This window comes from Salvelinus sp. IW2-2015, linkage group LG22 (assembly GCF_002910315.2).
Source record: "Salvelinus sp. IW2-2015 linkage group LG22, ASM291031v2, whole genome shotgun sequence".
Taxonomy (NCBI): Eukaryota; Metazoa; Chordata; class Actinopteri; order Salmoniformes; family Salmonidae; genus Salvelinus; species Salvelinus sp. IW2-2015.
Genome location: NC_036862.1, coordinates 5,382,089 through 5,398,216, shown reverse-complemented (window position 1 = coordinate 5,398,216; position 16,128 = coordinate 5,382,089). Strand labels below are relative to the sequence as shown.

Sequence of the window (16,128 nt, the reverse complement as noted above, 5' to 3'; positions counted from 1 at the left end):
ATGGAGGAGGAGGTGTGATGGTGTGGGGGTGCTTTGCTGGTGACACTGTGTGATTTATTTAGAATTTAAGGCACACTTAACCAGCATGACTACCACAGCATTTTGCAGCGATACGCACTTTTTTAACAGGACAATGACCCAACACACCTCCAGGCTGTGTAAGGGCTATTTGACAAAGAAGGAGAGTGATGGAATGCTGCATCAGATGACCTGGCCTCCACAATCACCAGACCTCAACCCAATTGAGATGGTTTGGGATGAGATGGACCACAGAGTGAAGGAAAAGCAGCCAACAAGTGCTCAGCATATGTGGGCACTCTTTTAAGACTGTTGGAAAAGCCTTCCAGGTGAAGCTGGTTGAGAGAACACCAAAAGTGTGCAAAGCTGTCAAGGCAAAGGGTGGCTACATTAAATAATCTAAAATATAACTTTTTTGGTTACTACATTATTCCATATGTGTAATTTCATAATTTTGATGTCAAAATGGGGGGGGGGGCACACGTTTTTCGCCTTGCCAATGTGCGTCACTGTTGAGCTTGGCAAAGCGGATTTGATGATCCGCAAGTTTGACTCTTCAGATTTGCCGTAGTCCAAGAAGTAATGTTTCACAAGGAACCGGCTTGCGGTGCGGTGACATTCACGGATTGACTGACATCCAGTGGGGGGGGGTGGGTTGTGTAAACGGAGCTTAACCGGTTCTGTCCACCAACAAAATGCTACTTCTAAAAGCAGGACTAACCTTAGGTCAAACACATTTAAGGAAACGGGGAACACTAACATTAAAAAAAGGTAAGAAAAAATACCCCAAGATGTTGAGAATAGGACAGATGAGAAGGGATGGAAATGGAGAGAAACTTATCTGAACGCAGTCTCTTTTTTCATTTTATAGGTGTTGATTAACAGGTGTCGGTCGTGCTCCTCTGGACAGGAGACAGGAGCTGGTGGAGTGTGTGGCTAACGCTGACGAGACCCTGGGAGAGATGTTTCTGGAAGAGAGGATCCCCACTGTGCCAGAACTTAAGGTGTGTGTGTCCGTTCATCATGTTTTGGGATATCGCAACAAATGATGTCATTTGATTTTACGCCTCAGTCATCTTTTCTGCTATGACCTGTGAACTCTGCCCCCTGGGCCCTGACCTCTCCCGTCTCTCCTMCCACAGRCAGCCATACGCAGGGCCACAGTGCAGCGCCTCTTCAGCCCCGTGCTGGTGGGAACTGCCCTGAAGAACAAGGGGGTCCAGCCTCTATTGAACACAGTGCTGGMTTATCTGCCCAACCCCACAGAGGTCAACAACTACGCCCTCTTCAACGATGAGTATGACCTCTGTGCCTAGACAGTGAACACTATTCAATATGACACAGCCATCTTTGAATGAATTGATATGCCAAAATCAAAACAGTATGGGCTCAGGGACAACTTTGAACAATGTCAGATCTCACCACTGTCCTTGTGTTGTTTCCTCTGTGTCAGGGAGTCCAGTAACAGCACTAAGATCCTGATGGATCCMWCCAGRGAYGCCTCGCAGYCCTTCGTTGGCCTGGCCTTCAAACTGGAGGTGAGCACATCACAGCGTCACAACACTGTGTAGCTAGCAAACCGTCTTCTCTTCAACAAGTAATCTGGCACATTTTACTGTATAAACTTTTTTGTGTGATAAACTGTATAGGGATTGTAGACGGATTTCTCTCTCCCTTGTAGACGGATTTCTCTCTCCCTCCCTCTCTTTCTCTCCCCGGCTCTGTTCTAGGCAGGCCGGTTTGGTCAGCTGACGTACGTGCGTGTGTACCAGGGCTGTCTGAAGAAGACTGAGTACATCTTCAACACACGCACAGGCAAGAAGGTCCGCGTGCAGCGGCTAGTGCGTCTCCATGCCGACCAGATGGAGGTGAATGTAAACCAGAAGTAAATGGCGCAAACTGACAGTTTCAGTACTATGAAAGGCACTGTGATCGTTTGGTTCTACCACACAGCCCAATGACCCTGATTTCCCAACCTTACTTACCCTAGTGATAACATCTCATGATTACAAACAACTTTATYTATACATTTGTTTAACTGAAACAATCTTCATTTTGTGTCATAAATTGTGAACGCCCCCCCCCCCTCTCCGGTTGGTCAGGATGTGGAGGAGGTGTATGCAGGGGACATCTGTGCCCTATTCGGGATCGACTGTGCCAGCGGAGACACCTTCACCTCCCGGACCAGCGCCAACCTCTCCATGGTACATGCCTATGGCCATTGTCCAGACTAGATAAACAACCAGTCAGCACTCACTGACGTGTATTTAAAGATGCAATCGGGTTGTGCAATTGCCTGTGTGTGCATAATGTCATGACCTTGAGCATCATTCAACACGTTTCTCCCACAGGAGTCCATCCACATACCAGAGGCTGTCATCTCCATGTCTATGAAGCCATCCAACAAGGTGGGCCCCTCTCATATTCTATGTAGTATGAGGAGTCTAAATGACCATACTAAGCCTTGATGCCATTTCAGTAGAGTATATGAGCTTGTATGACCTCATCCTCCCTCTTCCTGTGGATCAGAATGACACGGATAAGTTCTCTAAAAGGCATCAACCGCTTCACCAGAGAAGACCCCACGTTCAGGGTCCACTTTGACACAGAAAGCAAGGAGACTATCATCTCTGGTATGGGAGAGCTGCACCTGGAGATCTACTCACAGGTACTAGTCTTGTACTCCGCTCTCCGGCGATCTGAAGATCCTTCTGTCCGCAGAGTTCGCATTTTTGTTTCATTTCTTTCATCTTACGGTGTCCTAAGTTGTCTTGAAGGATAATAGAATGCGTTACGAGTTCCAAACATCTAGAATCTTCAATGGCATTTCGGTGCAGTAAATCAAGCGGACCTTACTTTCTCTCGCTGTCTTTCTGTAGAGGATGGAGAGGGAGTATAACTGCCCCTGTGTGATGGGAAAGCCCAAGGTAGCCTTCAGGGAGAAGTGCGGAAGCGTAAGTACCACTCGTAACACACGGCAACAATGTCCAAATGAACCACTCTCAGAAGCATTACATTGTGTACCGCGACGGCTTTATTGGCCCGCATCACCTCATCAATAGAGTACATTAACAAAAAGTTGAAACACATTGTTATAGCTCACCAAGAGTCTCACATGCTGACACAGTAAAAGCAGTGCATTCACATAGCTGCAGTAAGGACATTGACGTGTGCCCTCTCCTCTGAAGCAGTAGTGGTGAAGGGAAACATAATTACTGAAGCCAAGTGTGAAGAGTAAAGCTCAGCTTTTCAAAGCAGGTAGAACGTGGCTTTACCCTTCATTCAAGTCCTAAGAGGTGCTTTATTCTCTGCGGTACTTGTGTAAGGCTCTGGAGTGTTTCTCCGTGCATCTCAGTTGGTGGTGTTTGGAGGAGCCTCACAGTGGCGGCACTTTGGCTGCAGCTCAGTCTGCAGGACTTGAACTCCCTGTGCTGGGGACCAGGTGACTAGCAGCTTCCAGTGGATGATCTCCTGCGCGTAACCACACACACAACAATGCACCTTTATAATAACAAACATGACGTCTGAGTTCTGTGAAGACCGATGGCAGGACGTTTTAGTTACCTGGGAAATCATTTCATGCAGCAGGACATGGTAGTTGAACCTCAGCTGGTCCTTCTCAGTCTCCTGTTGAGGGACAGACAGAACCGGGGACCAAGTGTGTGAGGACGGATGGAAAGGAATGGGGTGGGGAGTTAAGTGTCAATTTGGAATTTGGGCAGATATCGCCATGGTTACGCGGAGGTTCTTCTCAAGTTACTGTCCGACTACATCAGACGCATGCCTGATCATACCACACGCCTGGATAGGCGTTTAACGTCTCAGCTAACCATATATGATCTAGCAATCTGATGCCCGACTGCACAGTCGACGACGTAGCACGCAACCGCCGGTTGACGCAACGCCTGCGCATCTAGTCGGGCAGGAACTCGAACCGACTTATTGGCTGCTCACCAGCTGTGTGAAGTTGGCCACCTGGGCCATGTTGTAAAGCGTGCTCTCATTGGACTCCCTCAGCATGATGAAACTGGAGGCCACGCCCCCCAGTTGCCAGAAGGGCTTCACGCTGGGCTCCATGTGACCGTAGCTGTCTGTCAAAGAGACCACAAACACGTAACGGTCAGAAAGACCACAAATGGACCACAGTCTGAACAAAAATGGCCATTTCAGTGGTTGTCATGTTTGGACATTATGCCAAGGCTGACTGAGTTGTGTGTGTATTTGTACCTACCTGGTATATCGGTTCCTGACACCATGTTATTGCTGGCTCTATGTTGCTGGTAGAAGGCCTCTTCCTGAGCCGTGGTGTTGCTTTGATGCAGTCCCTCACAGGAGGCCTGGACCTGGGGAGCACTCTGTCCCTCTCCCCCTGGAAAGAGGAGCNATGGTCGAATTGCTGCAAAGAAACCACTACTAAAGGACACCAATAATAAGAAGAGACTTGCTTAGACCGGTGGAAATATGTCCCTTGGTCTGATGTGTCCAAATTCGAGATTTTTAGTTCCAACTGCCGTGTCTTTGTGAGATGCAGAGTAGGTGAACGGATGATCTCCGCATGTGTGGTTCCCACCGTGAAGCATGGAGGAGGAGGTGTGATGGTGTGGGGGTGCTTTGCTGGTGACACTGTGTGATTTATTTAGAATTTAAGGCACACTTAACCAGCATGACTACCACAGCATTTTGCAGCGATACGCACTTTTTTAACAGGACAATGACCCAACACACCTCCAGGCTGTGTAAGGGCTATTTGACAAAGAAGGAGAGTGATGGAATGCTGCATCAGATGACCTGGCCTCCACAATCACCAGACCTCAACCCAATTGAGATGGTTTGGGATGAGATGGACCACAGAGTGAAGGAAAAGCAGCCAACAAGTGCTCAGCATATGTGGGCACTCTTTTAAGACTGTTGGAAAAGCCTTCCAGGTGAAGCTGGTTGAGAGAACACCAAAAGTGTGCAAAGCTGTCAAGGCAAAGGGTGGCTACATTAAATAATCTAAAATATAACTTTTTTGGTTACTACATTATTCCATATGTGTAATTTCATAATTTTGATGTCAAAATGGGGGGGGGGGCACACGTTTTTCGCCTTGCCAATGTGCGTCACTGTTGAGCTTGGCAAAGCGGATTTGATGATCCGCAAGTTTGACTCTTCAGATTTGCCGTAGTCCAAGAAGTAATGTTTCACAAGGAACCGGCTTGCGGTGCGGTGACATTCACGGATTGACTGACATCCAGTGGGGGGGGGTGGGTTGTGTAAACGGAGCTTAACCGGTTCTGTCCACCAACAAAATGCTACTTCTAAAAGCAGGACTAACCTTAGGTCAAACACATTTAAGGAAACGGGGAACACTAACATTAAAAAAAGGTAAGAAAAAATACCCCAAGATGTTGAGAATAGGACAGATGAGAAGGGATGGAAATGGAGAGAAACTTATCTGAACGCAGTCTCTTTTTTCATTTTATAGGTGTTGATTAACAGGTGTCGGTCGTGCTCCTCTGGACAGGAGACAGGAGCTGGTGGAGTGTGTGGCTAACGCTGACGAGACCCTGGGAGAGATGTTTCTGGAAGAGAGGATCCCCACTGTGCCAGAACTTAAGGTGTGTGTGTCCGTTCATCATGTTTTGGGATATCGCAACAAATGATGTCATTTGATTTTACGCCTCAGTCATCTTTTCTGCTATGACCTGTGAACTCTGCCCCCTGGGCCCTGACCTCTCCCGTCTCTCCTMCCACAGRCAGCCATACGCAGGGCCACAGTGCAGCGCCTCTTCAGCCCCGTGCTGGTGGGAACTGCCCTGAAGAACAAGGGGGTCCAGCCTCTATTGAACACAGTGCTGGMTTATCTGCCCAACCCCACAGAGGTCAACAACTACGCCCTCTTCAACGATGAGTATGACCTCTGTGCCTAGACAGTGAACACTATTCAATATGACACAGCCATCTTTGAATGAATTGATATGCCAAAATCAAAACAGTATGGGCTCAGGGACAACTTTGAACAATGTCAGATCTCACCACTGTCCTTGTGTTGTTTCCTCTGTGTCAGGGAGTCCAGTAACAGCACTAAGATCCTGATGGATCCMWCCAGRGAYGCCTCGCAGYCCTTCGTTGGCCTGGCCTTCAAACTGGAGGTGAGCACATCACAGCGTCACAACACTGTGTAGCTAGCAAACCGTCTTCTCTTCAACAAGTAATCTGGCACATTTTACTGTATAAACTTTTTTGTGTGATAAACTGTATAGGGATTGTAGACGGATTTCTCTCTCCCTTGTAGACGGATTTCTCTCTCCCTCCCTCTCTTTCTCTCCCCGGCTCTGTTCTAGGCAGGCCGGTTTGGTCAGCTGACGTACGTGCGTGTGTACCAGGGCTGTCTGAAGAAGACTGAGTACATCTTCAACACACGCACAGGCAAGAAGGTCCGCGTGCAGCGGCTAGTGCGTCTCCATGCCGACCAGATGGAGGTGAATGTAAACCAGAAGTAAATGGCGCAAACTGACAGTTTCAGTACTATGAAAGGCACTGTGATCGTTTGGTTCTACCACACAGCCCAATGACCCTGATTTCCCAACCTTACTTACCCTAGTGATAACATCTCATGATTACAAACAACTTTATYTATACATTTGTTTAACTGAAACAATCTTCATTTTGTGTCATAAATTGTGAACGCCCCCCCCCCCTCTCCGGTTGGTCAGGATGTGGAGGAGGTGTATGCAGGGGACATCTGTGCCCTATTCGGGATCGACTGTGCCAGCGGAGACACCTTCACCTCCCGGACCAGCGCCAACCTCTCCATGGTACATGCCTATGGCCATTGTCCAGACTAGATAAACAACCAGTCAGCACTCACTGACGTGTATTTAAAGATGCAATCGGGTTGTGCAATTGCCTGTGTGTGCATAATGTCATGACCTTGAGCATCATTCAACACGTTTCTCCCACAGGAGTCCATCCACATACCAGAGGCTGTCATCTCCATGTCTATGAAGCCATCCAACAAGGTGGGCCCCTCTCATATTCTATGTAGTATGAGGAGTCTAAATGACCATACTAAGCCTTGATGCCATTTCAGTAGAGTATATGAGCTTGTATGACCTCATCCTCCCTCTTCCTGTGGATCAGAATGACACGGATAAGTTCTCTAAAAGGCATCAACCGCTTCACCAGAGAAGACCCCACGTTCAGGGTCCACTTTGACACAGAAAGCAAGGAGACTATCATCTCTGGTATGGGAGAGCTGCACCTGGAGATCTACTCACAGGTACTAGTCTTGTACTCCGCTCTCCGGCGATCTGAAGATCCTTCTGTCCGCAGAGTTCGCATTTTTGTTTCATTTCTTTCATCTTACGGTGTCCTAAGTTGTCTTGAAGGATAATAGAATGCGTTACGAGTTCCAAACATCTAGAATCTTCAATGGCATTTCGGTGCAGTAAATCAAGCGGACCTTACTTTCTCTCGCTGTCTTTCTGTAGAGGATGGAGAGGGAGTATAACTGCCCCTGTGTGATGGGAAAGCCCAAGGTAGCCTTCAGGGAGAAGTGCGGAAGCGTAAGTACCACTCGTAACACACGGCAACAATGTCCAAATGAACCACTCTCAGAAGCATTACATTGTGTACCGCGACGGCTTTATTGGCCCGCATCACCTCATCAATAGAGTACATTAACAAAAAGTTGAAACACATTGTTATAGCTCACCAAGAGTCTCACATGCTGACACAGTAAAAGCAGTGCATTCACATAGCTGCAGTAAGGACATTGACGTGTGCCCTCTCCTCTGAAGCAGTAGTGGTGAAGGGAAACATAATTACTGAAGCCAAGTGTGAAGAGTAAAGCTCAGCTTTTCAAAGCAGGTAGAACGTGGCTTTACCCTTCATTCAAGTCCTAAGAGGTGCTTTATTCTCTGCGGTACTTGTGTAAGGCTCTGGAGTGTTTCTCCGTGCATCTCAGTTGGTGGTGTTTGGAGGAGCCTCACAGTGGCGGCACTTTGGCTGCAGCTCAGTCTGCAGGACTTGAACTCCCTGTGCTGGGGACCAGGTGACTAGCAGCTTCCAGTGGATGATCTCCTGCGCGTAACCACACACACAACAATGCACCTTTATAATAACAAACATGACGTCTGAGTTCTGTGAAGACCGATGGCAGGACGTTTTAGTTACCTGGGAAATCATTTCATGCAGCAGGACATGGTAGTTGAACCTCAGCTGGTCCTTCTCAGTCTCCTGTTGAGGGACAGACAGAACCGGGGACCAAGTGTGTGAGGACGGATGGAAAGGAATGGGGTGGGGAGTTAAGTGTCAATTTGGAATTTGGGCAGATATCGCCATGGTTACGCGGAGGTTCTTCTCAAGTTACTGTCCGACTACATCAGACGCATGCCTGATCATACCACACGCCTGGATAGGCGTTTAACGTCTCAGCTAACCATATATGATCTAGCAATCTGATGCCCGACTGCACAGTCGACGACGTAGCACGCAACCGCCGGTTGACGCAACGCCTGCGCATCTAGTCGGGCAGGAACTCGAACCGACTTATTGGCTGCTCACCAGCTGTGTGAAGTTGGCCACCTGGGCCATGTTGTAAAGCGTGCTCTCATTGGACTCCCTCAGCATGATSWMWSTRKASSCYRYSYCYYMYASWYRYCWRRAKGKSTWYAMGMKRSRSYMSMWKKRWSMRWMKSKRKSYSWCRMMSMSMMSWYRMMMRMRKRRCKKYMMGMWRGRCYMCAWRTGRMCSWMRSTSTSWRYMAAARWRRCCAYWWMMRTSRYWGTCAKRWKWGRRMWKKRKGSSRRGGSTSASTKRKKTGTKTGTGKMTYTRTAYCTACCTGGTATATCGKTTCCTGACRCYAKGTTATTGCTGGCTCTRTGYTGCTGGTAGAAGGCCTCTTCCTGAGCCGTGGTGTTGCTTTGATGCAGTCCCTCACAGGAGGCCTGGACCTGGGGAGCACTCTGCCCCTCTCCCCCTGGAAAGAGGAGCTCCGCAGAGCACCGCCCCGAGACCTTTTATAGGGAGAGGAAAGGGTGAGGTAGTTGAGGAGAAAGGGAGAATATGAAGGGAGAGTTGGGGAAAGGRATGACGTTGAGGTATGTTAGAGGGAAGTTACGGGAGAGGGGGGAAAAAAAGTTGATCAAACAGGTGTTTTTCACCATGGCAGTRTAGACAAGGTTACTTAACACACCGTGTATTTATTCACACGGCTGTTCTGTGCAATAGTGAGTCACTGAGAATGTGAACCGGATCTTACGTTACTGATCATCTCCTGCATGGTAAGCTCCAGTTGATACTTCCTCCCCATCTCCGCCACATCCTGACAGCCGGGGAGAGAGAGCAGAAATTAACCACTTAAGACAAAATGTAAGCAAACAGAACTATGTTCCATAAAGCCGTCGCCCCCTCATGTGGGGGTTAGAGGTTAGAGCGTTGGACTAATAACCGAAAGATTAGAAGATCGAATCTCCGAACCGACAAGGTAAAAATCTGTCATTCTGYCCCCGAACAAGGCAGTTAACCCACTGTTCCTAGGCCGCCATTGAAAATAAGAACATGTTCTTAACTGACTTGCCTAGTTAAAAATGTAAAATAAAAAATAAATAAAAAGCTCCCACTGTACGCGGTTTTGAGAATGGACTTTTTATCCGCACAGACCTCCCATATCCATCCCCTTCAAGGATCCTTCCTTGCCTTGTAATATTAACTGCTCTTGCCCAACACACACCCCAAGGTATGCTGATCATCTCCACTCCTACCTCTGCGCTGCCGCTGTGTACTGTGCTGAGAAAGATCCACCTGTAGGGTGAGCCGTAGCGGGTGTTCAGGTAGTGTTGGACCACCGTGGCTGCCCGGCGGGCAGGGAAGTGACTCGGGTTCAGCACGCCAGTCGTCATCACTTCTTCCACCACCTCGCTTTCCCCCTAATCCACACCGGAGAGAAGGGGAATGAGAGCAAAAGAGGGTGGTGAGGACAGGTAGGGAGAGTCAGTCTGCCGCTGATGGGACTTTGACCTCTGTGTGTGCTGGTGCAGGAAGTCGTGTCCTGCCCTAGTTCTAGATAAGGAGAAATAGGGAGAATACAGAGGAATATAGTGAGTAAGGGGAGGGTAGAAGTGTCAGAGAGGAAGGGAGTGTGCCTGGAAAGGCTGTAACTCCCTGCCCGTTGAGGCTGTTGCGGTTAGACAGCTGGAGAAACAGCCACATGCAAGGGGAGAAAACTTCCTGCTTCCTCCCAAGCCAATAATTCAGTTAGTACCGCCCTTCTTTAAAAGAGACAGGCCACACATTTCCCTTCTCCTCACTAACATGAAAGCATGGCRARTGACCATACAGCTACTTTGCTTGTCTATGTTAATGTGAGTTGATCGTTTTGGCAACTATGGCAGWTCTTTACCTACCAATGCTTTAATGAAAAWCCTCKAAATTAGTTACTGATTTTGGMTATGTGCTTGTCTCTGCAGGTTTGACTTTACCCATAAGAAGCAGTCTGGTGGTTCTGGGCAGTATGGTAAAGTGATAGGAGTTCTGGAACCTCTGGCCCAAGAGAACTACACAAAAGTGGAGTTTGAAGACTGTCAGAACCAACATCCCCAAACAGTTTGTGCCGGCTGTTGAGAAGGTGCGCATGCCTGGCTGTAGTCTGAAAATCACATAGGCCCTTCAGTAAGTGTAATTAGGATTGAAAAAATCCTGTATCTTATTCAGCTAGAAATTCTAGTAGACCTCTAATCTCATACCCCAAGAGTGGGGAAACTTTTTGACTTGAGGGCCACATCGGGATTGAAAAATTCAAGAGGGCCACGTATATTTTTATTTTGACCGATTTAGTTTGTCAAATATCTATTCGTGGGCTACAAAAAGGGCATTCATTTGATTATAAAGGTCCATTATCATTTCTATTTTCTTTACTCAAACCTCCCGTGGGCCGGATTGAATGGGCCTGCGGGTCGTAGTTTCCACACCACTGTCACCATCTCATCCCTCTCTCCTGCARGGATTCAGAGAGGCCTGTGAGAAAGGCCCTCTGACTGGTCACAAGATCTCAGGCGTCAAGTTCCTATTGGAAGACGGAGCGCATCACATGGTGGACTCGAATGAGATCTCCTTCATCCGTGCAGGGGAGGGCGCTCTTAAACAAGGTGGGTGTCAACTAACCAGAATACACCCCCATTGTTCTCGCATATTTTTCCCTCTGTATACCTTTTCCGTGCTTCTCAGCTTTTTGACAAACCTACTGAATGTCCCCCTCTTGGTAGCCATGGAGAAGGCCAACGTTGCCGTGCTGGAGCCAATCATGTCAGTAGAAATTGTGGCGCCCGATGAGTTCCAAGGGACAGTCATCGCTGGGGTCAACCGTCGCCATGGCGTCATCAGTAGGCAGGATGGGGCAGAGGGCTACTTTACGCTGATGTGAGTGCAGCTCTGTCATACTCACACTTCCTATGCCCTTTTCTTCCTGCAAAGACAGGATAGGTTAAGCGTCTGTCCAGTCACTGTGTATTTGATGGTCAAATCGCCATTTCCTCKCCCCAGATTCCACTGAATGACATGTTTGGTTACGCCACAGAGCTCCGGTCCTGTACAGAGGTAAGGCACTGGCTGCTCTAGTCGGATGTCAAGACGTCAATTAGTCATAAAATTGTCCAGGATAACAAGCCATGCATTTTCAGTGATATTGAATTGAGTTTGTATTTGCGTGTTTTTTTCAGTTAATTTATTTGGACTAAAGTTTTTGCTCAGTCTATGATCMTTTCTGGAGAACTGATGAGTGTGTTGTGTCCAGGGGAAAGGAGAGTACACCATGGAGTATAGCAGATACCAGCCATGTCTGCCTGGCACTCAGGAGGAGCTCGTCAACAAATACCTGGGGTCAATGGGACAGCTGCCTGCCAAGAAGGGGAAGAACTAAGGATGGACAACACACACAATCAATGAATTGTAAACACATTACAGGGGGGTTGAATGGAGCTGAAGGTTGGGACTAATAATATAACTAATGTAAAACACACGGTGTGCATAAAACGTATATAGGTTCAGAACTTTTGTGAAAGAGCACAGTTTGAAAGATGTGGCAAATAAAAATCTGAACGGATGGACATCAGAAATAGATGGGAGAGATTGAGTGTAGAGGAAGGACAGGAGTAAAAACAAACAAAATAGAACTATTGTAAAATATACTGTCCATAAAATGTATATAGCATGTATAAGCTGGAAGTAGAAGCGTTGTTGTTTACTCCAATTGGGATAGGGGTGGTAGGGTTAGAAAGTAATGAAGGAAAAAAATATTTAAGATATGTATGTATTTGTATGTACTGTACCAGTCAAAAGTTGACACCTACTCATTCAAGGGTTTTTATTTTTACTATATTGTAGAATAATGGTGAAGACGTCAAACMTATGAAATAGCACATGTGGAATCATGTAGTAACCAAAAAAAAGTGTTAATTTTATATTTGAGATTCTTCAAAGTAGCCACCATTTTCCTTGACAGCTTTGCACACKCTTAGCATTCTCTCAACCAGCTTCACCTGGAATGCTTTTCCACCAGTCTTGAAGGAGTTCCCACATATGCTGAGCACTTGTTGGCTGCTTTTTGTTCACTCTGTGGTCCAACTCATCCCAAACCATCTCAATTGGGTTGAGGTTGAGTGATTGTGGAGGCCAGGTCATCTGATGCAGCACTCCATCACTCTCCTTCTTGGTCAAATAGCCCTTACACTGCCTGGAGGTGTGTTGGGTCATTGTCCTGTTGAAAAACAAATGATAGTCCCACTAAGCGAAAACCAGATGGGATGTTGTGTTGCTGTAGAATGCTGTGGTAGCCATGCTGGTTAAGTGTGCCTTGAATTCTAAATAAATCAGATGGCGACACCAGCAAAGCACCATCTCTCCTCCTCCTCCATGCTTCACGGTGGGAACCACACATGCGGTGATCATCCGTTTACCTACTCTGTGTCACCAAGACATGGCGGTTGGAACCAAAAATCACACATTTGGACTCATCAGACCAAAGGACAGATTACCACTGGTCTAATGTTCATTGCTCATGTTTCTTGGCCCAAGCAAGTGTCTTCTTATTGGTGTCCTTTTGTAGTGGTTTCTTTGTAGCAATTCAACAATGAAGGCCTGAATCACGCAGTCTCCTCTGAACAGTTGATGTTGAGATGTGTCTGTTACTTGAACTCTGAAGCATTTATTTAGGATGATGGTTTTTGCAACTGCACTTCAAGAAACTTTCAAAGTTATTGAAATGTTCAATATTGACTGACCTTCATGTCTTAAAGTAATGATGGACTGTCATTTCTCTTTGCTTATTTGAGCTGTACTTGCCATAATATGGACTTGGTCTTTTACCAAATAGGGCTATCTTCTGTTATCTTCCACCCTTCCTTGTCACAACACAACTGATTGGCTCAAACGCATTAAGGAAAGAAATTCCACAAATTAACTTTTAACAAGGCACACCTGTTAATTTAAATGCATTCCAGGTGACAACCTTATGAAGCTGGTTGAGAGAATGCCAAGGGTGTGCAAAGCTGTCATCAAGGCAAAGGGTGGCTACTTTGAAGAATCTGATAAACAAATACATTTTTGTTTAACACTGTTTTTGGTTACTACATGATTCCATATGTGTTATTTCATAGTTTGTCTTCACTATTATTCTACAATGTAGAAAATAGTAAAAATAAAGAAAAACCCTTGAATGAGTGGGTGTGTCCATACTTTTGACTGGTATGTATGTTTGTGTGCATGTATAAAARAAAATATGGGAGATTGGAAATGATGCAGACAATTACATTGATGAAAGCTACAATCTATCTGCAGTATTAAAGCTGATCTACCGCCTAAAAAAATACCATTACTGCAATGGAATGCTTGACAAATGCACACAAACCTACACAGTGCTCAATCAACTGTAAACATCCTCTGCCTCACCAAGGGCTCCTGAGTGGCGCAGCGGTCTAAGGCGTCACTACAGACCCTGGTTCGATTCCAGGCTGTATCACAACCGGCCGCGATTGGGAGTCCAATAGGGCGGCGCACAATTGGCTCAGAGTCATCCGGTTTAGGGTTCGGCCATCATCGTAAAGAAGAACTTGTTCTTAACTTGCCTAGTTAAATAAAAGTGAAATTAAAATAAGGTGGGTGTATTATATCATATGTGCATTCAAAATGCTACAAATGTGAATCCAAGTGAATTCCCTTGATTCACCCCCTTGTTTTCCCCCCACACTGTCCTAAAGTATTTATTATGACTATTTCCATTCAGGCAAACAGCCTTGCCCCACAGCCTAGCAGTTTTCATGAAGACTTGAGGCAAGCTCAAAGTTTGAACTTCAACTTGGGCATGGATATTAACTGGTTTTGTACTATGTACAGCATATGTTGTAATGATGATTAAATAAGATTGACCTAATACCACCATTTCACCAGGGTGTCATTGCTCCTTCATTTACTTAGCAGGTGGTTATGTGGTTGATGTGTTCATTTTAGGTTGCCTGAATTTGATCTAATCTGGATTCGACTGGAAAGCACAACTCGGGTTGTGAAATACTATCTAATGTGCATCACTGCAAGAAGCTGGACAAAGTTAAGTCAAATCAGTATTTTCAAGCAAAACAAACTGGAGACTCATTCTCCATGTTATGTCGGCCTGTACAGCAAGTCTCGAGTCTATGCTGATGTGCCTCCTCTCGGAATAGAGGATTCTAGGGGTTTGTAGCTCACTCACCTCTGTAGTGGTCCGTGTGTCCTCTCCCAGAGGAACACTGTTTGGGTGTTGATCGAACTCCACTGTTGGTCCTGACCCAGTTCTGACAGTCACGGTCGGGTTCCCGTGGACCACGGTCAGAACAACCAGAAGGATAAGCAGCGTCCAGCCCATACTCCACACAAAGATCTGAGAACAGAAAACTAATGCCAAAGAGGATTGTGGAGTCCTAAGGAATGCAAGATGAGTGTAAATAGGCATCCATTTCAGGGTTACGTAAGAGAGGGTGGGAGTGAGAGGAAACGGACACTGTCCAGCTCAGCTGCCTGTTCGGTTTTCTTTATCTAAACAAACTCCTCTTCTGGTCTCACGTAGGCCTGCACATGTAACACTGAGTAGAGCAGTCCTCCAGAAAAGTGATTTATTTAAAAAGGACTGCAGTCAAACGGGATATTTCACACTATTAGGTCTCAATAACACTGAAATTGTGAAAATGATAATGCCGAAGCCTTTTTAAAGAAAAGGGGCCTCATTTATTAATATAGCATAGAAACCATTCTAAAACACGACTTAAACGGAATTTAGAATGTTCGTACGCATAGAAAAAGTGTGATTTTATCAAACAATTGTACGAGCGTCATAAGCACGTCAGTAGGAGATAACCATTGATAAATACAAATTGTTCTCAGCCTCAGTGCTCATGCACGACCTTGGCTGTTTGTATTTCATATATACACAACGCCATACCATGACATAYGCAAACAAAAAAAGCTACGAAAAAAGACTGAAATAGAGATGCTCGTGTCAGAGATTGAGTACAAGCAACATGTTTTATTTGGCTCGCTCTGTTATGGCTTGACCAGTAAAGAAGTTCATATATCTAGAGAGGACCATTAGGACAACTCAAGTTGCTTTAGCAATGGCAAATATACTTAAAATGAGTAGGCAACACTCACAAATAAGCCACATGTTCTRCAGAATGAACGAGTTGCGCGTTCCACCTAGCCTTTTCTGTTCACATAATTGATTTCGTTTTGGGATGGTGATATTATGGCAATATGGATGCCTTGCATTACCCCATTCGTATTTGGGAACCCCGCTTGACTTCAAACTGTTGTGCGATGGTGTATGCGTTACTGTTCGTTTTGCTGATGATTGCATCTAAAACATTGGCTCATCCAGGGCTGTGAGATGCCGATCCGCAAGCTCCCTTTGAAAAACACCGGAGGGTGTGTAGCATTTGGATATGCACCAGAATGGCATGTGTTTGGCTTTTTAAGTCTAAACAAAAATCCAATAACATTGGTGTTAATATGTGTGTGAATAGCTCACGTCAGAGAGTTAGATAAACTGCAAACATAATCCTTTAGTCAGGGATTACAGGTCATGACATCCTAATCAGTCAC

General features: G+C 46.1%; 3 protein-coding genes across 3 annotated transcripts; 1 reads left to right on the top strand and 2 right to left on the bottom strand.

Annotated features, from left to right (window-relative positions):
* Positions 1–3,029: 3,029 nt before the first annotated feature.
* Positions 3,030–15,124, bottom strand: LOC111949670 (latexin-like). The gene is made up of 7 exons (XM_070433974.1): positions 14,744–15,124; positions 9,768–9,932; positions 9,266–9,328; positions 8,846–9,020; positions 3,973–4,109; positions 3,583–3,645; positions 3,030–3,489 (listed from the first exon to the last, which is right to left on the bottom strand). The coding sequence occupies exons 1-7, from the start codon at positions 14,981–14,983 to the stop codon at positions 3,370–3,372; spliced, it is 963 nt and encodes a 320-aa protein (XP_070290075.1). The 5' UTR covers positions 14,984–15,124; the 3' UTR covers positions 3,030–3,369.
* Positions 7,626–8,634, bottom strand: LOC139022779 (latexin-like). Its single transcript, XM_070433973.1, has 3 exons — positions 8,569–8,634; positions 8,179–8,241; positions 7,626–8,085 (listed from the first exon to the last, which is right to left on the bottom strand). Exons 1-3 carry the CDS (start codon positions 8,632–8,634, stop codon positions 7,966–7,968), a joined length of 249 nt encoding a protein of 82 aa, XP_070290074.1. The 3' UTR covers positions 7,626–7,965.
* LOC111949669 (elongation factor G, mitochondrial-like) lies at positions 9,958–11,425 on the top strand. The gene is made up of 4 exons (XM_070433901.1): positions 9,958–9,986; positions 10,473–10,585; positions 10,965–11,150; positions 11,268–11,425. Exons 1-4 carry the CDS (start codon positions 9,958–9,960, stop codon positions 11,423–11,425), a joined length of 486 nt encoding a protein of 161 aa, XP_070290002.1.
* Positions 15,125–16,128: the final 1,004 nt, after the last annotated feature.

Excerpts from the sequence above, each read along its gene's own strand:
- LOC139022779 (XM_070433973.1), bottom strand. The coding sequence starts at position 8,634 with ATGCTGAGGGAGTCCAATGAGAGCACGCTTTACAACATGGCCCAGGTG. Across the intron at positions 8,242-8,568 it reads TGGCCAACTTCACACAGCTG|GAGACTGAGAAGGACCAGCT; the intron begins GTGAGCAGCCAA and ends GTCCCTCAACAG. Across the intron at positions 8,086-8,178 it reads TGCATGAAATGATTTCCCAG|GAGATCATCCACTGGAAGCT; the intron begins GTAACTAAAACG and ends GGTTACGCGCAG.